General features: G+C 35.9%; 5 protein-coding genes across 7 annotated transcripts; 1 reads left to right on the top strand and 4 right to left on the bottom strand.

The window, feature by feature from the left end:
- Positions 1–26: 26 nt before the first annotated feature.
- C09F5.3 (Putative zinc finger protein C09F5.3) lies at positions 27–2566 on the top strand. The gene is made up of 8 exons (NM_001381696.2): positions 27–144; positions 643–720; positions 771–876; positions 933–1115; positions 1212–1391; positions 1434–1546; positions 1993–2199; positions 2246–2566. The coding sequence occupies exons 1-8, from the start codon at positions 119–121 to the stop codon at positions 2487–2489; spliced, it is 1137 nt and encodes a 378-aa protein (NP_001367485.1). The 5' UTR covers positions 27–118; the 3' UTR covers positions 2490–2566.
- Positions 2561–6584, bottom strand: C09F5.1. Of its 2 annotated transcripts, NM_064831.8 has the most exons (9): positions 6345–6584; positions 5870–6055; positions 5567–5771; positions 4637–4846; positions 4134–4434; positions 3913–4050; positions 3390–3537; positions 3184–3325; positions 2561–2939 (listed from the first exon to the last, which is right to left on the bottom strand). In NM_064831.8, the coding sequence occupies exons 1-9, from the start codon at positions 6565–6567 to the stop codon at positions 2780–2782; spliced, it is 1713 nt and encodes a 570-aa protein (NP_497232.2). In that variant the 5' UTR covers positions 6568–6584; the 3' UTR covers positions 2561–2779. The 2 variants fall into 2 exon arrangements, with proteins under 2 accessions (NP_497232.2, NP_001348737.1); NM_001361885.4 differs by lacking the exons at positions 5567–5771; positions 5870–6055; positions 6345–6584 and adding an exon at positions 5098–5151 and having other exon boundaries at positions 2587–2939.
- Positions 6585–10890: 4306 nt separating this feature from the next.
- On the bottom strand, positions 10891–18539 carry orai-1 (Protein orai; the record flags this gene model as incomplete). Of its 2 annotated transcripts, NM_001267906.4 has the most annotated exons (8): positions 10891–11089; positions 11457–11682; positions 11755–12039; positions 15753–15914; positions 17026–17095; positions 17653–17805; positions 18080–18179; positions 18228–18539. In NM_001267906.4, 6 exons carry the CDS (start codon positions 17717–17719, stop codon positions 11006–11008), a joined length of 894 nt encoding a protein of 297 aa, NP_001254835.1. In that variant the 3' UTR covers positions 10891–11005. The 2 variants fall into 2 exon arrangements, with proteins under 2 accessions (NP_001254835.1, NP_001254834.1); NM_001267905.6 differs by lacking the exons at positions 15753–15914; positions 17026–17095; positions 17653–17805; positions 18080–18179; positions 18228–18539 and adding an exon at positions 12110–12396.
- A 687-nt stretch (positions 18540–19226) lies between these two features.
- On the bottom strand, positions 19227–23234 carry W06E11.1 (RNB domain-containing protein). The gene is made up of 5 exons (NM_064828.3): positions 22973–23234; positions 22677–22783; positions 21477–21974; positions 20447–20825; positions 19227–19982 (listed from the first exon to the last, which is right to left on the bottom strand). Exons 1-5 carry the CDS (start codon positions 23219–23221, stop codon positions 19764–19766), a joined length of 1452 nt encoding a protein of 483 aa, NP_497229.1. The 5' UTR covers positions 23222–23234; the 3' UTR covers positions 19227–19763.
- A 439-nt stretch (positions 23235–23673) lies between these two features.
- On the bottom strand, positions 23674–24503 carry tag-267 (Major sperm protein). The gene is made up of 4 exons (NM_064827.4): positions 24434–24503; positions 24219–24378; positions 24065–24175; positions 23674–24006 (listed from the first exon to the last, which is right to left on the bottom strand). Exons 1-4 carry the CDS (start codon positions 24497–24499, stop codon positions 23753–23755), a joined length of 591 nt encoding a protein of 196 aa, NP_497228.1. The 5' UTR covers positions 24500–24503; the 3' UTR covers positions 23674–23752.
- Positions 24504–24923: the final 420 nt, after the last annotated feature.

The raw sequence follows: 24923 nt of genomic DNA, 5'->3' as shown, positions 1-24923 counted from the left end.
CACACACTGAGAGCCTCCAGTTCTCATTTTGCCTTCTGCTGGCTGCTTCGGCTGCCAAAGTCTCTGTCAACTCGATTATTTTATATTAATTTTCGGTATTTTTTGGACAAACTTTTAAATGAGAAAAACCGAGAAAATGAAGCGGTAAGATTTCTGTTGTGTAGAAAGCTCGTAGTATCTCAAGATGCTTCTGGACTTTTAGGATGTATTTTTCCAACTTTACGGTAAAACCTGTTCAGTTGTACCCTAAAATTTCGATCTGAAATTGTTTGAGTGCATTGTTCACTATTTTTGAGGCCTGTAGAATTGCTCAAAATGCTTTATTGCAAAATTTCAATGTTTTTTAAAACGGTTAAAAGTAGGTGAACAATCTGATAAACTTTTTGTAAAACAATCTGAAAATTTTTGACCGATTGGAGTGACAAAAATTTCAGATTTTTTCAAAAATATCAAAAATTTTCAGAGATTAACCAGATTGTTCACCTTCGAACCATTCTTAAAACACTGAAAGTTTGCAAAAAACCATTTGGAGCAATTCTACAGGTCTTCAAAGTAGTGAAAAAATGCACTCAAACAATTTCAGATCGAAATTTTAGGGGCTTATTGCACAGGTTTTACCGTAAAAACAAGATAATTTTCCAGGCCCCACAACTCAAGCCATGTCAAACAAGAAGAACGTGCTGATGACAGTCATTCCAACTCACCAGCTTCCAGTAAAAGGTACCTAGCTACCACCTTACAGACAACGTTTAGACAGAGAACAATTTCAGTATCAAACAGGAAAATTTGCTGAAATGCGAGCTCTGCTCCACAGTGTGCTCTTCAATCTCTCAACTTCAATCTCATACCTTAAGTGAGCATGTTCCCGAAAAAAAGGTAATTTTAAAAAACTTATTTCTCCCTCTTATCACTTACCCAACCCCTTCTTCCAGCCATCAATCTCAACCTCAAACTCCGCCCCTTCGACTAAGCGTGTGGCGTGTCAACAGTGTGAGGACACTTTTGAGGACTTTGCACAATTCGCGATTCACATGAAATCTCATTTAAGTTCCGTCACTTCTCAGCTGTTTTTCTGCCCGATTTGCCCAGTTGGAACACCGTTTAGGGATAAGAAAGTGAGTTGAAAAGGACTTAAAATCGCAAAAAAAAAGAGCTAAAAGTGCAGTCAATTTACGGAAAACAGTTTTTCCCTAAAACCTCAAAAATTACAGTCTCAACTAGAACACCTCACCACCCAACATCTTCAAATTCAAGTAACCCAGCACATCTGCTCAATATGTGACTCGGCATTCCCGTCACCTCAAGCTCAATCAGTCCACTTTGCGGAAGCCCATAAAAAGTACTCCTGTACTAATTGTGATTTTGAGACGGAAAATGAGAAAACTTTCAAGGTACGAGGACGCTATGTAACTATTAATTTAAAAAGTATTTAGGAACATTCAAAACAACATTCCCGGCAACTAATCATGTATGGATGTGCTCTTTGTGCAACTTCCTACCCCAGTCAACTGCATTTAATAACCCACGTTCAAATGTCACATGATCAGTGAGTGCACTATTATTGAAAAATATATTACGCATACATGATTTAAATAGCATTAAAAAGGTCTGAAGTCAGAATTTTTCAATGCTATTGAAATCCCTGAAGCACCATATGTCTCACAGGAATTTCAGTTAGATCTAAATAAAACGTTATGCACTTATGAAACGGGAAGTTTCGACGTACATATCGAATAAGAATGTGTTCTTTTTTTTGGGAATTTCACTAGGAACAGAACTTCCAAGGTTGCGCATTTTTTAAATGATTTTTTTGAATGTTGATATTCAATAAAAATTTACGGTGGCCTGTATGTCTTTCCGGGTTCCGGAGCTGTAATTTCCACACGTGTAGGCACTAGGCAGGTAGGCATTTTTAAATAGAAAAAGTTGAGACAACATTCCACAAATTACATATAAAAAACCAAACTTTTATAGAGATCATTGTATTTTCAGAGAAACCTTCTACCCACCATCCTTACCAATTCCAACACCTCCATCCCCAAAATCGACTCCAAAGCAGCGAGTCCTCCAGTGCTCCGTGTGCGATGAATCAGTACTGGGAGAAGACGGCCTAGATGAGCATCGGCTTCGCAAGCACTGCAAGGTCAGGTTTGCCGATAAGTGTGCGGATTGTCAGGAGCCTTTGCTGAATGAGACTAGGTATCAGGGAAGCATCCAGAAATCTATGATGATTAATTTTTTCTAGTTTCGTGGAGCACTGTCTCCGTCACTCAAAGGATCATGCGCACCACTGCCCAGTGTGTCGACAGAGTCTCCGCTCCGATTCTCAAATTCACGCGCATTGTGCCTATCATATGAGCCACCAGGACTCAACGTCATCCACGTCATCATCGCCAATCACTAACGGTTTCAGCTTCGTTTGTCCGATTTGTGGAGAGAAGCTTGACGATGGGTTCGCGTTGATCGAGCATACCAAAATTCATCTGTGATCGTCAAGATTCTGGTATTTTCTGTGATATTTTTGTGATAACAATTTTAAATTGAAAAATAAAGACAACTTGAGGAAGTGGCAGTTTTATATTGAATATGGTTAAGTGATAGTCATGATATAATGATTTCAGAAAGAGTTTCAAAAAGAAAGTGAAAAGAGATTTTGAAATGAATGAGCATTGGGAATGTATAGGAAAAATGGAAAAAGGCACGGTTTTTAGTCTATACAAGTGAAATTTTTAGGTGAAAAGGCAATAAGGATGGTTTAAGTGATACAATTTTGAACTGTTTAAACTAATGTTGCATTATTAATGCTTTTTCTTGATCTCGAGAATCCTTGAGCGTTGGTAGTTGGGATCCAGTGAACCCATTCTCCGTTCTTGTCCCTCTTTGTGCTTTCGCTGGAGAGTGGGTATTTCCAGTGGCCTCCGCCGATGTCGGTTTCCACTCTGAAAAATGGAAATGTATTCAATTTGATTTGCATGGCATTTGATTAATAACTTGACAAAAATTTCAAAAAAATCGATCTCAAAATTATGTTTTAAATATATTCTGGAAAATAGACCAAGAGCGCGGTGTTGTCTGAAACGCTGGCTATGTTCCATGACAATAATCTGGAAAGTTCTTTAATTTAAAGAGAAGCTCCACAGTTTTCTAATAGGCTTCTAGAATCAAAAAGAAAGAGTATCTTACCTGAAATTACTCCACTGGGGCACGTAAAGTCTGAAGCAGTTGAGCCGTCTCACTCCTAAAGTCGACTCGTCTTCATACTTCTCCTTTCTCACAACTGCCCAATCCGGCAAGCAAAAGTCATAACATTCACTGCATGATGCATCTGAAAAAATATGGTTATTTTTATATTTTCAAATGCTGGTACACTATTTTAAGAATATACATACCTCTAGCATGGACAGTTTGCCTCAACAAATACCATTGAGCTCCCTCACAGTCGTCAATTTCTTCAGTAAATTTTTGTTTTGCAGTCATAGGCTCGATCTTCTCCGGGTCGAATTGATAGAATTCTTGCCAGCCGAAAGTAGATTGGATCTGTTAAAATGCAGGTTAGGAGATTTTTTTCTTAGAACTGCCTAGAGATTTTTGATAAGTCATCAAAAACTTTCAGGCAAGTTCTAGAATTTCAGGGTAGGCCCTAAAATTTTTTGACATGTCCCAGAATTTTCTGATAGGTCTTAAAATTTTCCGGCAAGTTCTAAAATTTTCCGGTAGGTCCTAGAATTTTCTGGCATGTCCCAAAATTTTTTAATAGGTCCTGGAGTCAACTGATAGATCCGTCTATTTCCTGGTAGGTTTAAATTAATTTCTGACAGATTCTGAGTTCAATTTTGTTGGATCCTTAAATTTTTTGGGTAGTTCCAAGTTTTCTGATAATTCATTGAAGGTTGGTTCAGTCTTAAAACTAACTTCATAACTTGACTCGGATACAGCTTCAGAGAGTTGATCAATGCTATCAATTGCACTTCTGTCCAAAGGCATCAAGAAGCACGTGAAATGTTTTCCATTTGCATCGGTTAGGGAATGATCGGCGTAAGCAACATAGCCCTGAAAGAATGGAGGGTTTTTCAAATCAAAATTTGATAACTTTGATTCTGGTTCAAGAGGAAGTCAATCAAAAAACAACTAACCGTATTAAAATCGACGGCAGTAAAACTATTCGATTTGAACGGTTGATTTCCTCGTAGTTCGAAGTGTGCTTGATGCTTTGAAAAGAAATGCACAAAAACTGAAGATGGAAGAGCAGCGGAGACCAGTGCCGGGTTTTTCCTCCGGCACTCTTCGCAAACTGGTGGGTATAGCAGGAATTCCGAAACAGCGTATCGGTTGAAAATCGCGTTGAAAATTATGAACATCAGGAATAAAAGTAGCAATAGAAGCAGGAGAATGCAGCATAGACTTCGCAGGAGCTCTGGGGTGTACTCGGAGTTTCTGGAAAATGTTTCAAATGGAAGAACTATCTAGTTTGAGGAAGGATGCAAAAGTATATGTGAAACTCCTAAAATCTGGCTCAGAAAATATTTTTTATAGTTTCCTTTTATTTTATTTCAAACTAGAGCATTTTAGAAGCTCATTCAAAGTTCATTTATGAACCCATTTTCTTTTTAAGGGAAACCGTTGATAAAGTACTCACTCAAATGCATATCGAACTCCTTGATAAAACGTCCGAATCTTTTTCAAGCATCCAATTTTCTTCCCAGAATGCTGATCAGTTTCTCTGGATACCAGCGATGTCTGTGACTGGGGTGGGAATCTTCGTGAGTTTAAAGTCGACGTCATTTTCTTCTCATCTCCGTCCCACGAGGATTGCATGGCTCTGTAGCTGTCTTTTCGGGCAAGCGATCTGGAAATTGATTCATTTTTTTCGAACGTTGATAGTATTAGTTTGAGAACTTTTAAATAAATTTTGCATAAAGTTTTTGAGTTCGACGATAAAATGTCAGATTTTTAGAACAGGGAGTTCTGGAAACATCGATTGAAACTGACAAAATCGGCAATATTTGGCAGTTCGAACAAAGTTTGATAATTTTTGAATGAAACTAAAGACTGTCGTACACACAAAGTTAATTACGATATATTTTTGCGAACACTCACGATGAAAGCTCTTCCATCTCGAATATAGTTTCCATTGATCAATATAGATTTCACAAAAAGAATAATACTTCAGAAGGCCACACAAGAATGTGTTGGCTTGGAAGGTGGATGTGGGTGTTTACTTTTCTCGCGCTTCAATAATTTTTGCCCCCTATTATTCTCAACACTCCATACGCCGTCCACGTCTTCTCTAGTGGGCATGTAAGAGCAAACATGATTCAGGTAATACTTGACAACTGTTTCTGAGAAGAGAAGTTGAATAACTTTTTGCACTACTATTGTGACCTGTACCGAAATCTTATTTTTGAATAATTTGTCATGATTTTGGCATTCTTTTCAGACAAAATTTTTAACATTGAGAGTATTTTTATACAGTGTTGATGTTTAACTAACCTTCAATTAGTATTATGTCTTTTTTCTTTTTGTTAAGCCGTTTTCATCTATTGACACAATATAATTTTTCACTTACTCATTATCACTGGCAAACTCCTGTCGATAAGAAACATGTGCCGCTGGTGCCGGGACTGTGAAAATGTTGGACGAACTGCGTTGGGCTGCTGCAGATGAGCTCCGCATGGCTGAGGGACGTGTAATGGTCTCCTCCACATGCTCAATTCGACTCGTCTCTCGAAGTGGCCCACTACCGTGAGTTTCGATTATCCGGGCGCCTCCGTCTGGAAATTTATGAAATTTTATTGTCCGCTGGAGTGAAGAAAAGCGGTATTTTTGCTCGGTAATATTTTTGATGTAAAATTAATATTAAAAAACTCACCATCAGTGCGCACTTCGTGAATATCATATCCATAATTATTTATCACTGTCGTATCATTGCTTCTGTCAGCTCCAGGATAACTAACTCGACTATCGCCAGAAGTGTTCAGGAAACTGCTATTCGTTGCGCCACTCACGTTATACCGTTGTACAGGTGGTGGAGACGTCTCAATATGTTGACCGTAATCTGGAACAGTAAGGGAAGGTAAACTTTCAGTTTCACTTATTTTTAAATTGCATAGAGACGAAACACGTGGTGCCAGGCGGTCCTATTACGGTTTGATCTACAGAAAATGCGGCAATTTTTGCCCAAAAACACGTCAGCATGTGACGTCAGCACGTCAGCACGAACCATGCGATATCTGTTGAAAACTTTTCGTCTAAAAATCCCGCATTTTTATGTAGATCTACGTAGATCAAACCAAAATAAGACACTCTGACGCCACGTGCCGAAAAGTAAATAAATCGAAACTCACTAGCAGAAGTATGCAAAAATGAAGGTTCCCTACTAACATCCCGTTCACCAGTCACTTCATATCTTCTATCATGAATTGTACCATCTGCACGTTGCTCATAAGACTCTCGACTCTCTCGAATTGTGCTGAAAGGCACTGTATTTCCCAAAAGCGGACCTCCAGACGGTCTACGCCCCTCTTCAATTATTCGATGCTCGATGACCTCGATTTGCTCCACCACCATTTTGTGGTGGGGGTGCACTGAAAATAATGATGAACTAATAATAAGTCGAAAAAAATCAACAAAAGCGGGTGACCAATAGAGAAATAGAAGATGATCAAAAACTGTACACAATACACGGGATACAAGAGAAACAACACAAAAACCAGTTTTTGGAGGGTTTACGACATAGTGGCTAGTCACTGACTTGTCAAGTAGTTGGTGGTCAAACGGAGTATTTAGGGTATTTCGGGAGACGGTGTTGAAGTGAGTCAGAATTTTTGGAGAAAATTGGAGGAGTCATTTAAACTTAATATACAATACTCCGATAGAGTCTAGCTTTGTGGTCTTGCGAATTTTGTGTGCATGCTTCGACATTAACACGCAGAAAACTATTTTGGACGTCCCATAAAGATTCCGTCGTTGTCTTAGCTATTATTCTATTGTTGCAACCAGTCAATATGGGAAACGTTCAGGTGAACCTTGTCTGTTATTATAGCTAACATGCTGAATTCAACAGCTATTTTTTTTCGAGTATTCAAAATGTCTCAGTGTCATTAGAAATACACAAATAGGGGAACATTTACCTTAGACTGGTGCTTGGTGCTTCACAGTGCGCTTTCTGCAGGTCAAACGGTTAGGGGATCTTTTTATCTTGCAGGGGTGATTAAAGGTGAAGTTCAGAAAAAGGGATTTGTTTTTAAAATACTCGGGATATTCCAATATGCTGAAATACCGCACTAGAAAAATGAAATAAATCGCGAAAGTTCGAAAATTTTAACTTAAAAAAAACGCAAATTTTCAACTCTCGCTAATTCCCCTGTTTGAGTTCTCTCCAAAATTTGAAGCCACGCCCACTTTCGCACCAATCAGCGACTCCGAACTCCACACACTTCGTATGATTGGTTGAAAAGTTCGCAGAGCTAGTCGCTGATTGGTCGAAATTCTAATTTTGGAGAAAATTCAAACATGGGAGAGTTGAAAATTTGCGTTTTGGAATTTTCGAGCTTTCGCTGTTTTTTTTTCGTTTTTATTTTTTGGTATTTCAGCATATAGGAATATTTTGGATATTTTAAAACTAATTCCCTATTTTCTGTACTCTTAATAATAGAAAGTGAAGTACGAGTATCTCGAATGCACTGTAACAAATTTATTCCAAAATTCTTCTCATCCCAAAAGTCACAAACAACGAAATGAACAGGAAAAGATCTCAGTTGGAGATCTTGCATCGGAATGACTGGCTTCCGAAAGTTAAGGGTGGAACAACACCTCGCCCTCCGGATAGGCATTATATTGAATATGGAGACTTAGAGACAACCTAATTTCAAGGACAACAATGAAAATGAGATGGAGGGAGAGAGAGACGGTTGAGTGAATGAATGACGAGGTGAAATTAAAATTGAAATGGAATTTATTCAAAAGGCAAAGCCACCCCCCCCCCCCCTCACGTTTATCCTTACAATAACTTTGCATGAGCCCTTTGACCTATGTTTGCAGGCCCACAACTAGACCAAGCTTAATCCCTCAGAAATAGTTTGGCGCTTAGCCTGAAGGCTTAGGCTTTTAGTAGTATGCTGAGGCTTAAGGTGAGGTAAAACAAATGCTTTACCTTCGGTTTAGGTTCTTAGAATCATGCTTTCAAAAATTATAATTACGTATGGTATAAAATACAGTGTCATTCAGAAAAATTAAAAAAGTATCAAATTATAGCTCTAAATTTCAAAACAAAATTAACTATCAATTTATACTTTAAAAATATAATTTTGGAGAAGTAAGACAAAAATCCGACTTGTTATTTTTTGGAAGTCATTTTGGAAGACAACAGACGTGACACCTGATTAAACCCCAGCGAATTAAATGATTCCGCTAGTGAAAAGGAGGGAAATGAGATAAGATCAAGAGGGAATGGTGATGATGACCCGATCAACAACAATTCAATAAAATTGGAAATACCACGGGACTTTATTTCGAAGTTTTAAAACATTTTAATTTCAGTACGACGAAAAATTTTTTTATTATCTAATTGTAAGGTGAATTTTTAATTTTTGACGATTTTAAGAATACTGCAGAATTTTTTTCCAAATAATCTGCAAATGGTAAAAGTTTACAACTATTACACGAAATACGGTGCGTGCATTGAAACAAAGCAAAGACTCCGAATTCAACGATTTTTCAGTAAAAAAAGGATTCAAGTGACCTAGATACATTGTTAGTAATACTACACAAATTACCAGTTACGCCTCATCGAATAAAACGGATGAGATCTATCGGAATAGTGGGATGGGCTAGCCAGCAGCCACCCACGCACAAAAAACATTATGTAACGTCCTTCGAAATGTATGCAAAAGTGTGTAGAATATACTTTGAGGTGATATGAGAATTATAGAATATAACTGAAAGGTAGATCAATTTTTTTGAAAAGTTGACGGGAAATTTAAACTCGTCCAAAAAAAGAGCCCAACCTTAAATTTAAACTTTTCAGAAGACGACCTACACCTACACAAAGCAAATTGCAACTCTCTCACAACTCTGTTATCCGTGGAATTCGACATCAACTTTCGCTCTTCAATTTTCAAAAGCCGAAAAATTTCAAAAGTAAAGCAAAACACAAGAACATAGACACATAGAGAGAGAGGTCATTCTCAAAACGTTTGGAAAATTGTTTGGAAAATGAAAAGCGAGTGACCACCTTCAGCAGACGTGAGGGGCTGCGTTCCTCTTCAACCTACCTCTACATATAACAAAGAGGGCGCGCACCTCTTCAATTTGCATGTGTTTCACATTTCGAACACCGAATTTCGTTTTCGCTTCCGCTTGGAGGATTTGGAATTTTCAGGCTAAGGCTTAGGCTTAGGCTTGGGCTTGGGCTTAAGCTTTGGCTCAGGCTTAGGTTTAGGCTTAGGCTTAGCCTAAGGTTTAAAATTAGGTGTCTCGATATGTTTTTGAAATTTTCAAAAAATTTGTAAAATTTCAGTATCCCATCGCTAGGGAAATTTTAAAAATTCAAGTTTTTTAAACTCCAAACCACGTACCTGTACTCCGGAATCTCTGGACGAAACAAATAGTGAAGCAGAAGTGCACTTAACCGTGTACTTATTCACTGAACATCATCATGACGAGGTGAATAGAGAGGGGATAGATGACAAGTGTTTGTGTACCAGAAGAAGGGGATTGCTACCTTTGTTTGGAAGTACTGTTTGGGTATAACTTGGGAAAAATTATATTTGTTGAAAGCCTTTTTATGGTAATTTCCAAAAAATTTCGATTTTTGAATTGTTACAATGCATATATAAATAGGCTGTTTGAAAAACTGAAAAGTTTCCACAAAAAAAAATTACCGTAAAACTTTTTGGTTTTTTTAAGGTAACTATTCATGAAACCTTAATTTCCTCACAAAATTCGAAGTCCAGTATATCCGGTCAACTTTTTATTGGGATTTACTTCAAAACTAGTTATGTTCACAAAGGGGATAAATGAAATGGCATGGTCATTTGCGGCAGGAAATTATAAAAATTGAGATGTTCGGATAATGTAGTAGAACTAGATTGATATTGTAGAAGTGGTGAAAAGCACTACTCAACTAAAGTCCAAAAATAATTCGAAAGCAAGTTCTAGAAAATTGGATATGTTCCAACTCACAATCAGGAAAAAAAAAGGCAAAGTGGCAAAATTTTGAAAATATGAACTTTTTCAGGAAATCCAAAGCAATGTCGCATGTTCCGACCCCTACAATGTTTTAATACAAATAATTAAAACAACACTGCAATATTAAAAATGTAGAAAATTTTTTTTGGTTGGTCGACTTCCAAAATTATAAGTGGCTGAAACTGATTGCCACTTTGACAGTAAATAAAAAAATTGTAAAAATTTTTTGAAAAGTTTTCTTATTCTGTTCGAGTATTTTGGCACCATTGGAGTAGTTTTTAGCACTTTTCCCACTGGCTCTACTCCACCGTTAAGTTACTTTTTGAGGCACAAAATATTTGAAAAGCAATTGATGTTGTCATAGTGCATCTGTTAAAACAAAACTTAATAATTTCTTGCAGACTCCTAGAAACCAATGATATGCAAAAGAAGTAAAAAGAAAGTGTTAAAAATTCAGGTCAAAAGAAGAGAGAAGTTCTCTGGTGGATTTCCGCGCGCGCGCGCTTACATTGCCGCCACACAGATTAAAATGGCATGACGGAACACGTGGCGAGACAGTGAGCAGGTGGAAGAGACGCAGACGTCATTTCCTATAATTATGAAATATACCCTCTCTACAACTGGTGGGTGGCCAAGGGGGACGCCTGGGAAGAATCTTTATTTTTGAAAGATTTTCTTCTAGTACTTATATATATATATCATATCATTGATTTATTAAACCCGTCAACACACAAAATTAAAGAGCAAAGAAATGGATTAAGAAACAAAACAAAAAATAGAATATGAACCCGTAGGCATAGTAGAGTATTCCGATTAATCAGATATCCCGAATTGTTGACGGAGCAAGTGTGCTCTTCTGGAGGTTCGCCTCAACGTCAAGGAACTGCTTCATTGTGTCCACCTGGAATATGAGATTTTTGAAATTCAATTGAATAACATATTACGTGATTAAGAAGTCTTAAGTGTTGTAACTTAATTTTTTTTTATTACTTCTTTAAACACTTCTAAAGAAGGGCGCATTTATGCGAAATGGTCTCGCCACGCGCCATCTATTGATTTTTAGAGCGCGTGGCGAGACCATCGAATAAATGCGCCCTCCCTTAAAGTCGTAGAAGTGTAGAAAAAGATACACTGTACTCAAATTAGGTTCAAAATAATATTTGGCAATTTTAAAGTTTTCTGTAAATGTTTGCAGATATCTTTACATTCAATTGCCTTATAAATGCAAATTTCAATATTGAAAACAATTTCTCCATTACAATCCTCACCTTATGCTTGAATCTGCCCAACGAGTGGGAGACGCGATTTTTGTGAATCAAATAACTGAACACCACGAATACAACTCCAACAGGCACCAGCATTGCAGTTGTGATATATCCTGCAGTTGGATAACCGACTGCCGTGAACTTTACATAGAAGATGACACCGATTTCGACGAGGAAGAGCAGAAGACCGATGCAGGTGGAGAAGAGCCATGACAGATCAATGTAGAACCTGATAGAAGAGGAAACTTATTTTGAAGATCTGCTCGTGTTTTTAAGAACTGACAAAAAAAGTAGTACTCACTTCAACTTAATATGCGGAGAATCCTGTGTACATCCAGTAGCTTCCATATACGGTAGAATACACGTGGACATCATGAGAGCCAGCAAATGCACAGACACCAACAAACTCGTCACAACGCCCAACACAATTAGAAGTGGCTTTGGAGTCGACTGGTCATACTGTAACTCGACAAGGCATACCATTGCAAATCCTGCCAGAAGTGCTGACGTTCTTGAACTCGCTTTCAGTTGTGCTCTGCTCAGATCATAGTTGTATTTCTCAGAGAGATCCAGCTCGCCGCGGTGTCTGAAATAATAGGAATTGAATGTTTGAACAAGGAGCGTTTTATGCAATTTCTTTCAAGTCTTAGTAGTACCCTAAATCCACGTCATCACCCGCTTTTTTCAAGGGCATCCTCAACGATGTAACAGATCCTTCTTTACTCCCAACTCCATTCCTACTACCACCGCCAGCTGTAGACGGTGGTTGGAGGAAAAACTGAGGTAACGGATAAGGAGTTATTGGATCACCAGCACCGCCAGAGTTCTTCCAGTTGGCAACAGCTCCGCGAATGTCTTCAACTGATATAGAGACTCGCTTCTCGGTGAGACCACCTTCTTTACGCAGAAGCTCAACGCGGGATGGATCGTGTGAACGAGGCATCTGAAGTTACACGTGTCTAAGAGTTGATGACAAAGCATATAGTAGACAATAGAGGAAATAGTCAATAATGATGTCATGAAAATAATCTTCAAAGAAGAGGAGACGGAAGTGAAGAAGACGATTAAATACTCTTAGTTTTCGATATTAGAATAGAAAAATCAAATATTCAAAGACCTAATGAAGTTGGATATCTGAAACTGAAAGACTGTCAAGCTATTTCCTATTAACTAAAACCTAGATCAGCTTAATTTTCGAGTAGACAATAATATACCCATTCAACGATTACTGTGAAGAACTGTTCAAATTGAGGTGGAAAACAAAAAGTGCAATGGTTATAATGAATATACAGAACACGGCCCGGCAAGTGGTGAAATTTAGAATTTATTTTCGGACATTTTTTATATGCATCACAAAAATAGTGGACCACCCGAGAAAAACGCGCCCAAACGTCCAGTTATACGGTAGACAAATTGGTACCACTTCTCGGGTCGTGCAGAAGATGTATTTCACATTTAAAAATAAAAAGTCAAATTTAGACAAAACAGTTGAAAAGGAAGTGAAAAGGAAGGATACATAATTGAGAAAAACTGGAACTCCGAAGTGATAGCGCTGAAACTGTCTTAAACGATAACCCGATTATCAATTTGAGACATTTATACTTCAAAACTTGTGTGTGGATTTTTGAACAACGCTGGGTACAGAAAAAAATTTTCTCAGACAATTTGAATTTCCCGCCTAAAATGTTTTCTCAAGTCAGAAAATTTTAATTTCCCGCCAAAATTGTTTTATCATGAAACTGAATTTGCCGCTAAAATGTTTTTCTCACTATTAGAAAATTTGAATTTCACGCCAAAGAAAAATCTTTCAATTTTTTAAAACCTTTTTAAGTCAAAAGGAAGTTTCAAATATCGAAAAAAAAAATTATCAAAAAGTACACTAAATCTGATAGAAACAGAGAGTGAGAGACGTAGGAGCGAAAGGAAAAAAGCATCTCACACATCTGATACATGGGCAAATGATTCATTCAACCTTCAAGGCACACATATACACATACAGTTTTTAGTGTTTCCGTTTGCCACGCACGCGGAAAGCTATCGATTTCTTGTGAAAAGAATGTGTTACTTTATCGATAATTTCCTGTTTGCACCGTTATCAGTTCAATCGAAGAAAAAATGCAATGAAATAATGGAGAGTATCATGGAAGTTGTTATTTTGTTTTAGAGAAATCAACAAGTTGGAAAAGGAGAAGAGGAGGAAAATAATAGGCGGAGGCATCGACGAAAAGAGGATCAGAAAAGAATTCACAGAACCAACCGGAGGAGGATGACCTCAAGATATGAATCTATCGTTAAACTTAAAATAGCCTGTGGAATTTTATGAATGTTTAAAAAAAGTATATTAGCTTCATCTTATAAGAGACGGGAATGATCAATACCATCAAAAATATAAGATCAGTTGGAAAGTGGGGAAGAAAGATATGAAAATATATAACGACGATGACGGTGATGATGATGATCGTCGGTGTATCATTTTATACATTTTTTTTTGTTGAATACCAAGATGCGAACGATATTTCATGCAATTTGTGTCTGTCGTATTCTTTTTCTTCTTCTTCGGCTGATTGTGAGTATATTGCGTGGGAGTGAGGAAAATATACCATTCGGCATTGATCAAGTGGAGTTTTTATCGTTATAACCAAATATCATAACAGGTACTTTTTAATTTCTCAAAAATTTGTTTGAGGAAAAGGATGATTTTGCTGTATGTCGACTATTAGCATTACATACGAAGCAAACAACCACACTTGAGCAGATCTCCTAGTCATATTAATTGTTCAAAATTTTCCAACTTTCGGGACAACTCTCAAACAGTGCTTGCAAAAAAAAATTAAAGCTTAAAAAATTCGGGCAAAAACCTACTGTTCGAGAAGATGAACCATATCGTCCTCCATTGACGATTTATCGCTATCACCGAATACCAGAGGGAAGATCATTGGAGAATTACTGGACCAACACCGAATGCTTTTGATCTACCTCTTGTGAGATCAAAAGCCAACTAACTTAATTCCCGCCTTTCAGATGATCTGAGTGCAAACTTTCTCTAACATTTTCTTGGAGAACAATAGATACGAGGGGAAGAAAGCAGAGAAAAGAGAAAGAGATACGACCAGTGTTTGTGTCCCTCTGTGTACAGCGATTCTATGTTTGACGAATATAGTCAACGAATACACCGAATTGCTTCTTCTTCTGCTGATCATATGCTGCAGATATCATAAGTTCAATTTCAGTGAATGTGTGTTATCACTGGAAATTATTTAGGATGATGTCAGATCCGTTGACTCAGAATTTCAAAAAAAAACTTTGTCGTTTCAATTACGGCAATAGTCCTATTCTCGTAATTTTGAAAGCCGCAAAAAACGCGAAATTGACTTTCTCGAAATATACGAGAATGTGCTTCGGATATGTGAAGCTGTTCGCCAAGGTAGTAAAAATCTTCAAAGCGGAGATCAGCAATTTTTACACAATTCATAGTAACCTGAGCTAACAAATTCCAAGGCGCAGTCAACACGGTGTTCTGGCTTTCATTGAATTTATCGCGCTCTATTGACAATGCTCTATTCACAACATTTCAATTTATGAGGTAAGTCAGAACCGCGTGAAGCAATTTGTGATCTTCACAAAGTCGGTCATACTGTACCCGTCTTGTAGATAAATTCTTATGACATTAGGGAATTAATTGTACCGAAAATGTGAGTGACCAGCATGGTTTAGGTGTGGATGATCTCCACGCACCCAAACAGAACAGAGAGATCAGCTTTCCTTCAGAGTACGATCAAGTTCAGATGGGGTGCTTCAGATAGACCGAAAACAGTAACTCCACACTTGTCGTTAGGCTGGCCTATTACGTTTTGATCTACAAAAATGCGGGAATTTTTTCTCCAAAAAATGTGATTTCAGCATACGAAATCAGTTGAAAACGCTGCGTCTCTTCTCCCGCATTTTTTGTAGATCTACGTAGATCAAACTGAAATGGGACACTCTGGCACTGCGTGCCTCAACAGTTGTACTTCAATACCTCACAGCACTTTTCAATGCAAGCAGACATGAGTCATAACTGTTATGCTCGGTAGTAGGCTTTTCAAGCTAAAAGGCGAATCAGGAATTCTCTGGATCGCTACTAAGCTGACAACATTCCTATCAACGGTGGGGCACTTTTCTTTCAATCTCCGGTCTTATCTTGGATTCTTGTGTTTTACCAAAAAAAAAAAGCCCGTTTAATAAAAAAATAATACCAAAAGTGGGAGGAAAATCAGACTAGCTTTAAATATTTTACAGATTTCCTAATTCCAAACTCACTGATCTTGCTGAAAACACTGAATAACCGGTGACAATGTATGATGTGTTGCCGTATTTGTGCTCGTATTTGCCGGATGATGTGGTGGTGATTGTCCCATCGAACTGCTGCCTCCAGTTGGAGCATTTTCCACGGGTGGCGTTTGTGACAGAGCGAATTGAACTCTGGAAATTATTACTTTTGGGTTTCCGGTCCTGCGTGGAAATGTTTTTCTTTGGAAATTCAAAAATATTGAGCTGTTTCAGAAAATTCTATTACAGGAACATAAAATGCTGGGAATGCGTATATTTGACGCGCAAAATATCTAACAGCGAAAACTACAGTAATTCTTTAAATGGTTACTGTAGCTTACGGGCTTGATTTTCGAAATGAATTTCTTTTCGAATAGTGGCAGCGATATTCGATTGTACTTCATTATTTTCTCATTTTTGGCTTAATTCTAATATTCTATCAATAAAAAATTATTAAAATTCATGTCGGAAATCGAGCCCGTAAATCGACACAAGCGCTACAGTATGTCTTTTAAAGAACTACTGCTGTTTTCGCTACGAGAAATTTTGCGCGTTAAATATGTCGTTGGATACGCATTCTCAGAATATTGGGTTCCCGTGATAGAAAATATGGACATTTCAAACTACTCTATGTTACGTTATCTTCAAAATTTTTGTAGTTTTGCTAACATTTTGCAACATAGCAGGCATCTTAAAACCTAGATATTTTATAATTTACTTAGAAAAAAGCAAAAAAGAAGGAAAAAACCCACTTGGAATTCATAAGTGAAAAATATGAAAACTCGCTTTGTCGTCGTTGAAAACTCAACAGGTTTGCATCTTTTTTCGATTTCATTTTCATTTCTTCTTTTCAATTCTTTTTACTTTTTTTTTCAATCAAAAATTTTTCTTTCAGATGGCACAGAAAAAACAATTGATTTTCAAGAGTGAAGAAGTTGAACAATCAAAGAAAAAAAATAATTGTTCGAACAAAAAAAAATAAAGCTGTTGATGACGGGGCAGAGGGTGGCATGAGGAAAGAATGCGGGCACAAAATGAAAGAAAATGACAATTGTTGTTGTTTTTTCCTCATTTTTGCTAAATTTTTGCTATATTTCAAAATTTTGGACAATTAATAATTTGTAAAGTTTTCTCATTTATAAATTTTTTGCTGGTTTTATTTTTTAAAATTTTAATTACAAATTAATTTTTTTTTTGAGTAATTTTAGATTTTCAAGATTTTTGGTTTCTTTCATCATTTTTAAAGGTTTAAAATTTCAAATACCTGGCTTCTCCATTTACTGAGCTGAGCGAGTCCCGTCGATTATTTTGACTTCTCCCGAATGCGTGGGGATCTGAAAAATGAGGTTCAAATGATGAAACCAATTTAAATTTAATTGTTTTAAAAGTTTTTTTTTCAATTGATAAATAAATAAAAATGTTAAAATTCAGAAAAAAACCGTTTTTTTTTTATTGTCACTTAAATATTATTAGTTTGAAAAATTAATTCGGGGATCAGTAAAATAAGTTCAGTTTTGTTTTTCATTGGGAAAAATTTAGAAAATGAACTTCTTCAATTGCGAAATAACGCAACAATTGAATTACATTACGGTACCCGGGTCTCGCAACGAGACCGAAATTTCGTAGCTACCGTAACCACAGATATTTCGTAATTTTCTATGATTGTTCTTGTATTTTTTTTTCCAAATTTGGGATGATTCACTTATTTTTTAAACCATATTTTAAAATTTATGATTTGAAAAATTAATCGAAAATCAAAAATTATTTGTGGGTACGGTATCAGCAAGCTTTCGGTCGTGTCAAGACCTTTTACTGTATTTTTCGGTTCAAAAATGCACAACTTTGGGGTATTGAAACAAATTAGTTTTCGTTATTTAAATTCAAAACAAACCTATTCCAGCTGCAAATTGCCGCATTTCAATGTGATCCTCACTGCTCAACAGGCTATAATTATCCATTTCAAGTTGAAATTATAGAAAAATATATCCTTTTTGGCGCCAAATCCTTCGTAATCCGTGTTATTGTTGAAGGTTAGCAGGGATGGCTAAATGAGGAGAGTGTGAGAGACGCAGACGGCAAAAGTGTGTGGGAAAATGGGAGAGTTAGACTGTTAGGAAGGGGCACTCGAACGTGCGTCGGAGGGGGTCAAACGGAAAAATAAACAGAGTGGTGACGTGGCGTTAGGCAAGTCATTAAAAAAAATTTCAGTTAAAAAATGTGGAAAAAAAACGTTTTTTTTCACGTAATTTTTTTTACAAGATTTTTTTTTGTTTTTTTAGGCAAAAAAAATGTTTTAAAATGATTTTCTAATGACTTGCCTTGATAATTATAATTCGTAATCTTTCGAAGTCTCCGTTTCGCGGATTTCAGAAGATCTCTGACGTCAGGATGCTTAAAGGGCGATGTGGTGTCGAAGCGCTGTAAACGTGCTCTATTGATAAAAACGCGGCGATTCGAAAAACTAACTCGAAATCCTTTTTTCGTTTTACGAATGTTTGAATCGAATAGTTTCGGGGTTTCGTAAGGGGTTTCCGATGGATTCAGTGCAATTTCCGGCATTTTCAGGGTTTCCAGATGATTTTCTTCGGCCTTCTGCTTAAAAGTGGCCCTCGGTGTGTAGAAAAGCTCGTAATTATCCGGCGAATTCAAATTCCCGCCCAAACTTGTCGATCGATTATTGGCTAAATTTAAAGCTTGCGGACGAGAAGTGACGTGGCTTTTTGTCGACAATTTTTCGATCAAATTGGGGTTTGATTTCCACGATTGTAGAGGCATTTTCTGGAAATTAAAAAAAATAGCTTTAAATTTGGATTAGCAAATGCGCTCTAATGATAATTGGCGAAATTTTAAGAAAATTCAATTTTCTGGCTTGCTAATCGAAGTTTTTTCGATATTCTGAGATTGGAAGAAACAAAAATTTTAGATGTTTTTCTTGTTAAATGGGAGTTTTGAACCAAAAATACTATATAAGCAAACGCGCTCTATTGACAATTGATGGTTGTTTCTTTAAAACTCCAAGTTTTTGTTCACTTTTCGTGGGTTCTTGACAATGAAAATAGGGAAAAATTATGGAATTTTCGGCTTTTTCGAAAAAATTGCGTCACCAGTACGCTAGGAAATATTTAAATTTATAAGCTCTAAAAATCACAATTTTAAAAAGGAAAACTTTGAAAAAAGCAAACACTCTGTTGGCAATTTTTAGATTTCTTTTTCGTGAAAGCAAAATCAAAATCAAGAAATAAAACCCGAAACTTGATCTAAATTTGAAAGAAAAGGGTTTTGATCTCTCCCGCCCCGCCCCTAAAGTACAGCAATAATCTGAAAAATCAACACGTGTTGGCAAATAGCAAAAAGTGTAATATAATGTTTGTAAAAAGATTTGAAATTGATCATTCGGATACCGTTCGGGAATTCGGCTATTTTAGGGGAAAATCGGATTAAAATTCTCGGAGTAGTGAAATAAAAATTATTCAAAATAACAGAAAAATGAAAAACAACAACAAAAGATCAACAAAAATCGGTGGAGAATTTGGTGGTGATGATGGAAACAATAGAATGACGTGGGAGAGGAAAATTGAGTTTTTGGAAAAATGACCGAAATTTACAGAAATTTTGAATTTCCAGAAAAACAATTTTTGTGAGTTTTTTTGTGAAAAATTGAATTTTTTACAAATTGAAAATTTTGAATTGATTTTTGTTCCAAAAAATTGACAAAAATTCCAATTTGTAAAAATCAATATTCTATTAGATATTCTCAATATTGACGGGAGGTTTTTCAGAAGGCAATAATTAAAAAATCGGTTTTTTAAAGGATTTTTTTTGAATTTCAGAAATTTTTTTTTTGAAATTTTCGTTAAAAATTGGAAAAAATATTTTTTGTCATTTTTTCTAAATTTCAAAATTTCAATGGAAAATTGACTAGTTTCAGTGATTTTTTTTCCAAAAGAAAATTCAAATTTTCTGTAAATTCCAGGCTAAAAAGGCTAAAAAAAAAGAAATAAATCATTTTTTCTTCGGGGACTTGGCAGGCGATTCCTGCAGCGACTTCTCCAATTCATTAAATTTCTGAACCCATTTTGCCTTCTGCTCAACCACATGCTTCTTCATAGCCGGATCCTCCAAAAACTGAGCATCCCGTTCGACGCGAAGTCTCCATGATCTGGTAGCTTCACATTTGACACCAAAAGTCGACAAAATTTCATCGGAATCCCGTTCGCTGAGCTGAAACACATATGTTTTAAATTTTTGAATTCATGTAGATTCATCTTCTGAACTCTGATTTTTTTTCGAAATTTCGAGAATTGCTAAATTTATATTAAAATTTTATTTAATTCTTCGTAATTTATTCAAATGCTTCCTAGATTTTTTTCCCCCTTTTTTAAAATTTACATTTCAATCAAATTCTGCGTAAAATTGAAGTTTTTTTGATCATTTAGCATTCAATTCCAATGTGGAAATTTTAACTTCATTTTTCCAATGAAAAATTTGCAAAAAAAAAGCCTCCTAATTTCAGTAAAGAATCAGGAACAACTTCATAATTGAATTTTTCAATTTTGTTTTTTTACTGGAAATTTGGTTGATTTCCAGGAATTTTCAATAAGTTTTTCTTAACTTTTCCAGTCAAATGTTCAGTGGAAAAGTGAAGTTTCCACAGGAATTCCAGTTTTAAATATGAGTTTTTCTACCTTAAAGCATGTCATAAGAGTAAGCCGAGTGACTCTATGACCACCATCAATCAGGCAAAGTGCCAAATCTCGCGCGTTTCTCCAAAGCTCTGCCCGATACAAATCCGTCTTTCCCGCCGTATTCGAGTGCGCCGGCGCCAAATTTTTGAACATTAAATTCGAATCCAACACCCAGACGCCTTGAACTAAACTCGCGCATTCCTTGAGCTTCGCAATCATTTTATCAGTGCTCATTGCGGATGGATCGATTAAACGACGCATTTCAGAAGTCTTCATCACGTGAGATTTCACCATATGCGCCTTTAATTGAAGGTTTGGATCCGGAAGATCATCGATTCGTTGTTTGGAAAGCATATGTTCTTTTCCTGATTCGATTACTCTGAAAAACATTAATTTTAGGGTGTTTCTAGTGGAAATTCCAGTAGAAATGTAAAATTTTTGGTCTTTTTAACGAAAATTACACTAAAAATACAAACATTTTGGAGGTTTTAATGAAAATTACATTAAAAATACAAAAAATTTAGCGTTTTCATGTCAAAAATCTAAAATCCAGGATTTTTCGTTCAAAACAAGTAAAAATTCCTCTAGTTTTGTGATTTACAAGAAGAAAAACTAATTTTCAGGAACATTTTCAATTAAAACAATCCAATTTCAGGATATTTAGTTTTAGAAGAAATAAATTTATTTTTTTAAGGGAAAAATATGAATTTTTAGGCTTTTTCAGCTGTAAAAAAACTATATTTTTGAGATATTTTAAAGTGAAAATCAGACTTTTTGAATTTTTGATGTTTTCCGTCAAGTAACAGAATTTTAATTTTTTTTTCTCAGAAGAAATTAAATTTTGGGAATTTTTAGTGAAAAAAGATTTTGGAAATTTCTAAATTATTTCTGAATTGAATTTCTGAACTGAAAAAAAAAACCAAAATTCCCAAGTTTTCAGCCATTTTTTTCGGGATTTTGTGGAAAAAAACTGAAAAATTCCGTTTTTCCACACTATTTTTCTGTGCAAAATTACAACAAAAAAACGAACAATTCCTCCTTAACACCACAAATAATAGCTCTATTAACAAGAGCTCTAATGCTCATTCGTGAAGCTTCAGGATCGTCCAAAAGGAGTCCATTCTGACTAATTCCATCAATTTTTTCAGCGACAGGGTCACCATCTTTCAAATGAACTTTCATCGGAATCCACATATCACTTGCAATCTTTTTCTCTCGATGTAACGCCGATGCTTCTCGTCGTTTTTTTTGTCGTTCAGTTTCAGGCCGAGAAAATTTGACTCTAACTGCGGCGGAGGATGGCTTAACGTCTTCTTCTTCTCCAGACGAATCTTCATCGGATTTTCCAGATTTTCCGTCGGATTTCTTCTTTTTATTCAACCCTTGAATTGATCGATGCATTTCGAATGCTCCAGTCAGCGGATGAATGAAGAATTCGCCGTTTTTAAAAAATCCAATTGCATTGACTATTGGGTGATCGTGGATGAATGCACGGCCTTCGTAGATCTCATCGTTGGCTCGGAGAGCACTGGAAGAATTGAAATTATGTGAAAAACACACAATTTTCGAATGAAAATTCGAAACTAGGCTCTTCTAAGTGGATAGCAGATCAAATTTTAAAAAACACTGACTTAAAATTGATTTTTCTACTCTTTTTTCAACAAATGTAACGAATTAATTAGCAATTTTTTAAATCAATTTTTTTTCAAAAAACGCAAGAAATCTGTAAATCTGTCCCTACCCTCGATTAGCAATCGAAACATTTAGCAGACCCAACCCTTTTGGTCTGCTAATTATTTAACAGACCAAATTTCAAAAAAACTCCGCATTAAGCCTCAAAAATTGATTTTTCTACGTTTTTTGCTACAAACCGAAAGCATTTTATTGAACTTTTCATTTAAAAAACGAAAGAAATCTGTAAATTCTTTGAAAATCCTCGAATTTTAATCGAAATATTTAGCAGACCCAGCCTCATTGGTCTGCTAATTGTTTAGCAGACCAACCATGGGTCTGCTAAATATTTAGCAGACCCAAAATTGGTCTGCTAATTATTTAGCAGACCCAAAATTAATCTGCTAAATATTTAGCAGACCCAACCTCATTGGTCTGCTAAATATTTAGCAGACCAACTATAGGTCTGCTAAATATATTCTTTACCTTCTACTTTTTTCAAAGCAAATTTCAGGTGTATTTTCATACTTTCAGCATCAAAAACTGTGGTAAAACCTACTCAATTCCATGTCCTTTTTTCGGGACATCTCCATCCATATACATAAGTTCTGCCTTCTTTTTGTCATATGATCCGAGTTGGGTGTCTGTCATGAAGCGCATTTCTAGCTGAAAATCAGTGACATTGAAAATTCGATCTAAAATTGATTAAATTGTGAAAAAAACGGCTACTTTTTCAGATGTTTTTGGGCATTTCTCTAAACGTTTGACAGGATTTGTTCAATTTGTTCAATAATTCTAGTGTCCTATTTTCCGATTTTCAATGAATTCAAGCCAATTTCAAGTGTTTTTCCGTACCAATCGAACATTCTTCTTATATCTGGCAATTGGAAATCGCTTTGCATCCCAGGCGTCTCGTTTGCTCGAAGGATACGAAACAGAGAACATTTCAGTATTTGGTGTGGAATTGCACACAACTACGTCGCATTCCCAAACGACTTGATCTTCAACTGAATCATCCTCTTCATCTGATAGAAATTCCGGTTTTTTGACAAGTTTTCGAATAATTTGCTCTTGTTCGTCGTCAGAAGCACCGTCTACTTCCATTTAGTATGAGATCCTGAAAAATTTGAGCGATTTGGACGGTTTATACGAATTATATATTTAAAAATCGTTTGTTTTTCCTTAGTTTTGTTGAAAAACCCCATTTTTACCTAGAAGAACACAAATTTTCCCGAAAAATTTGGAAAAATAAAAGCTAAAATGCAATTTTTTGTGTAATTAATAAGGATTTTTGTAGAAAATTTTAATTTTAGTTTACTAATATTTTTGGAGAATTTTTAGACACAATTTTTGTGAGATTCTGACTTTTTTTGCGATTTTTCTAGTTCTCTCACGGAAAACTCAGCAAAAATCTCGTCTTTCCAATCAAAAATTCCCAAAAAACCACTGAAAAATGTTAAATTTCAATCAATAAATGCCACGTGGCAAATAAATATTAACAGAAGATGTTAAAACTTCCAAAAATCGATTTAAAAAACCAGAAAAAAATTAAGAAAAAAACATTTTTAGCTAAAAAAACGAAAAATCAACAAACAAAAAGATAAATTCAACAAAAAATGTGTCAACAAGTAAATTTCAATTCATTTTTTCGATAATATTTGCAAGTTTTCTCGGTTTTCCATCGCCTTCCGTAGTGGTTCCATAGGCTTTGTTACGTTGTTGACGGCTTTCCAGGTCCAAAATTGCGGTCTTTTTGATCTTTTTCAGGCCTGGATGGACTTCTGAAGAGCCTTCAACGGGTTCTTCGCCTTCTTCATAAATAAATCCTCCTAGTACCTTGGGCTTCACCTCTTGCGGGAGAATTGTGATGGCGCCAGTGACGAAACTCTCTGAAAAAAATTGTTATTGGGTAATTTTATCAACTTTTAAGCTTAATTCTATGCTTACGAGCTTTAATATTCTTCGAGTCAGCTTCTTCCCGCTCCCTGAACGCCGGAATATGCACCATCCGCTCCTTTTTCGACTTTGGCGCAACAATAGCTCGGAAAACTCCGGATTCTGAAAAATTTCTCATAGATTTTTCTCAATAAAATACTCTCACCTGTCTTCAATTTGGTTTTCGTCAACACTTCCTCGTCGTTTGACCATTTTAGCGCCTCCAAATCTTCTAAACTAACACCAATCGGTTTTTTGATGAGGAAAACTTGAAAATCCGAGCTCTCATCGATCGTCATGTCAGCCACACCATTTCTGGCTTCTTCCTTAATACATTTAATTAAAACCAAAAAAGTTGTAATCAAGAAATTCAATTCTTACCACTTTTTTTACCCGTTTTCCAGATTGCTCTGAGTCCGAGTCCTGGTGCTTTCGTTTTTTGCCCATTTTACTGGAAAATTTTGCAAAATTTCAGATTTTTTAAAATTATAAAACACAAATATATTAAAAATAAATGCGTTTAGCGAAAAAAAATTGGAAAATCTGCAAAAAAAGGAAAAAATATGTTTCACAAAAAAGTGCGATAGGGCGCCGTTGCATACCACAAGAGACTTCACGAAATTGAGAGATTTCACATTGGAGAAATGAGGAACAACGAGTAAATGACATATAATTTTAGATTTTCTTGTTACAAAGTAAATAATTTATTTTCATTTAATAAAATCTTACATTTTATAACACTTTTACTAGGTGTTCAACTAAAAAACCTCGCGTTTATACTGTGACATTCGGAAACATGCGTTCTGCAAACAACCTTTTACCCAGAGAGAGCGTGGTCTCCTTGAGTTCTCAATTTCTATTGATTTTCTTT

Source organism: Caenorhabditis elegans, chromosome III, assembly GCF_000002985.6.
Source record: "Caenorhabditis elegans chromosome III".
Taxonomy (NCBI): domain Eukaryota; kingdom Metazoa; phylum Nematoda; class Chromadorea; order Rhabditida; family Rhabditidae; genus Caenorhabditis; species Caenorhabditis elegans.
The sequence above is the reverse complement of the archived record's forward strand: the minus strand, read 5'-3'. Positions and strand labels throughout refer to the sequence as shown.

Coding starts and splice junctions, on each gene's coding strand:
- C09F5.3 (NM_001381696.2), top strand. CDS start 119: ATGAGAAAAACCGAGAAAATGAAGCG. Junction 1,116..1,211: donor CACCGTTTAGGGATAAGAAA/GTGAGTTGAAAA, acceptor CAAAAATTACAG/TCTCAACTAGAACACCTCAC. Junction 2,200..2,245: donor CCTTTGCTGAATGAGACTAG/GTATCAGGGAAG, acceptor AATTTTTTCTAG/TTTCGTGGAGCACTGTCTCC.
- C09F5.1 (NM_064831.8), bottom strand. CDS start 6,567: ATGGTGGTGGAGCAAATCGAGGTCATCGAGCATCGAATAATTGAAGAG. Junction 4,847..5,566: donor GAGTTTGCCAGTGATAATGA/GTAAGTGAAAAA, acceptor ATCAATTTCCAG/ATCGCTTGCCCGAAAAGACA. Junction 3,326..3,389: donor GCAAACTGTCCATGCTAGAG/GTATGTATATTC, acceptor ATATTTTTTCAG/ATGCATCATGCAGTGAATGT.
- W06E11.1 (NM_064828.3), bottom strand. CDS start 23,221: ATGGAAGTAGACGGTGCTTCTGACGACGAACAAGAGCAAATTATTCGA. Junction 22,784..22,972: donor ATAAGAAGAATGTTCGATTG/GTACGGAAAAAC, acceptor ACTGATTTTCAG/CTAGAAATGCGCTTCATGAC. Junction 19,983..20,446: donor CTCTTATGACATGCTTTAAG/GTAGAAAAACTC, acceptor TATGTGTTTCAG/CTCAGCGAACGGGATTCCGA.
- tag-267 (NM_064827.4), bottom strand. CDS start 24,499: ATGGGCAAAAAACGAAAGCACCAGGACTCGGACTCAGAGCAATCTGGA. Junction 24,379..24,433: donor GAAAACGGGTAAAAAAAGTG/GTAAGAATTGAA, acceptor AAATGTATTAAG/GAAGAAGCCAGAAATGGTGT. Junction 24,007..24,064: donor CTCGAAGAATATTAAAGCTC/GTAAGCATAGAA, acceptor AATTTTTTTCAG/AGAGTTTCGTCACTGGCGCC.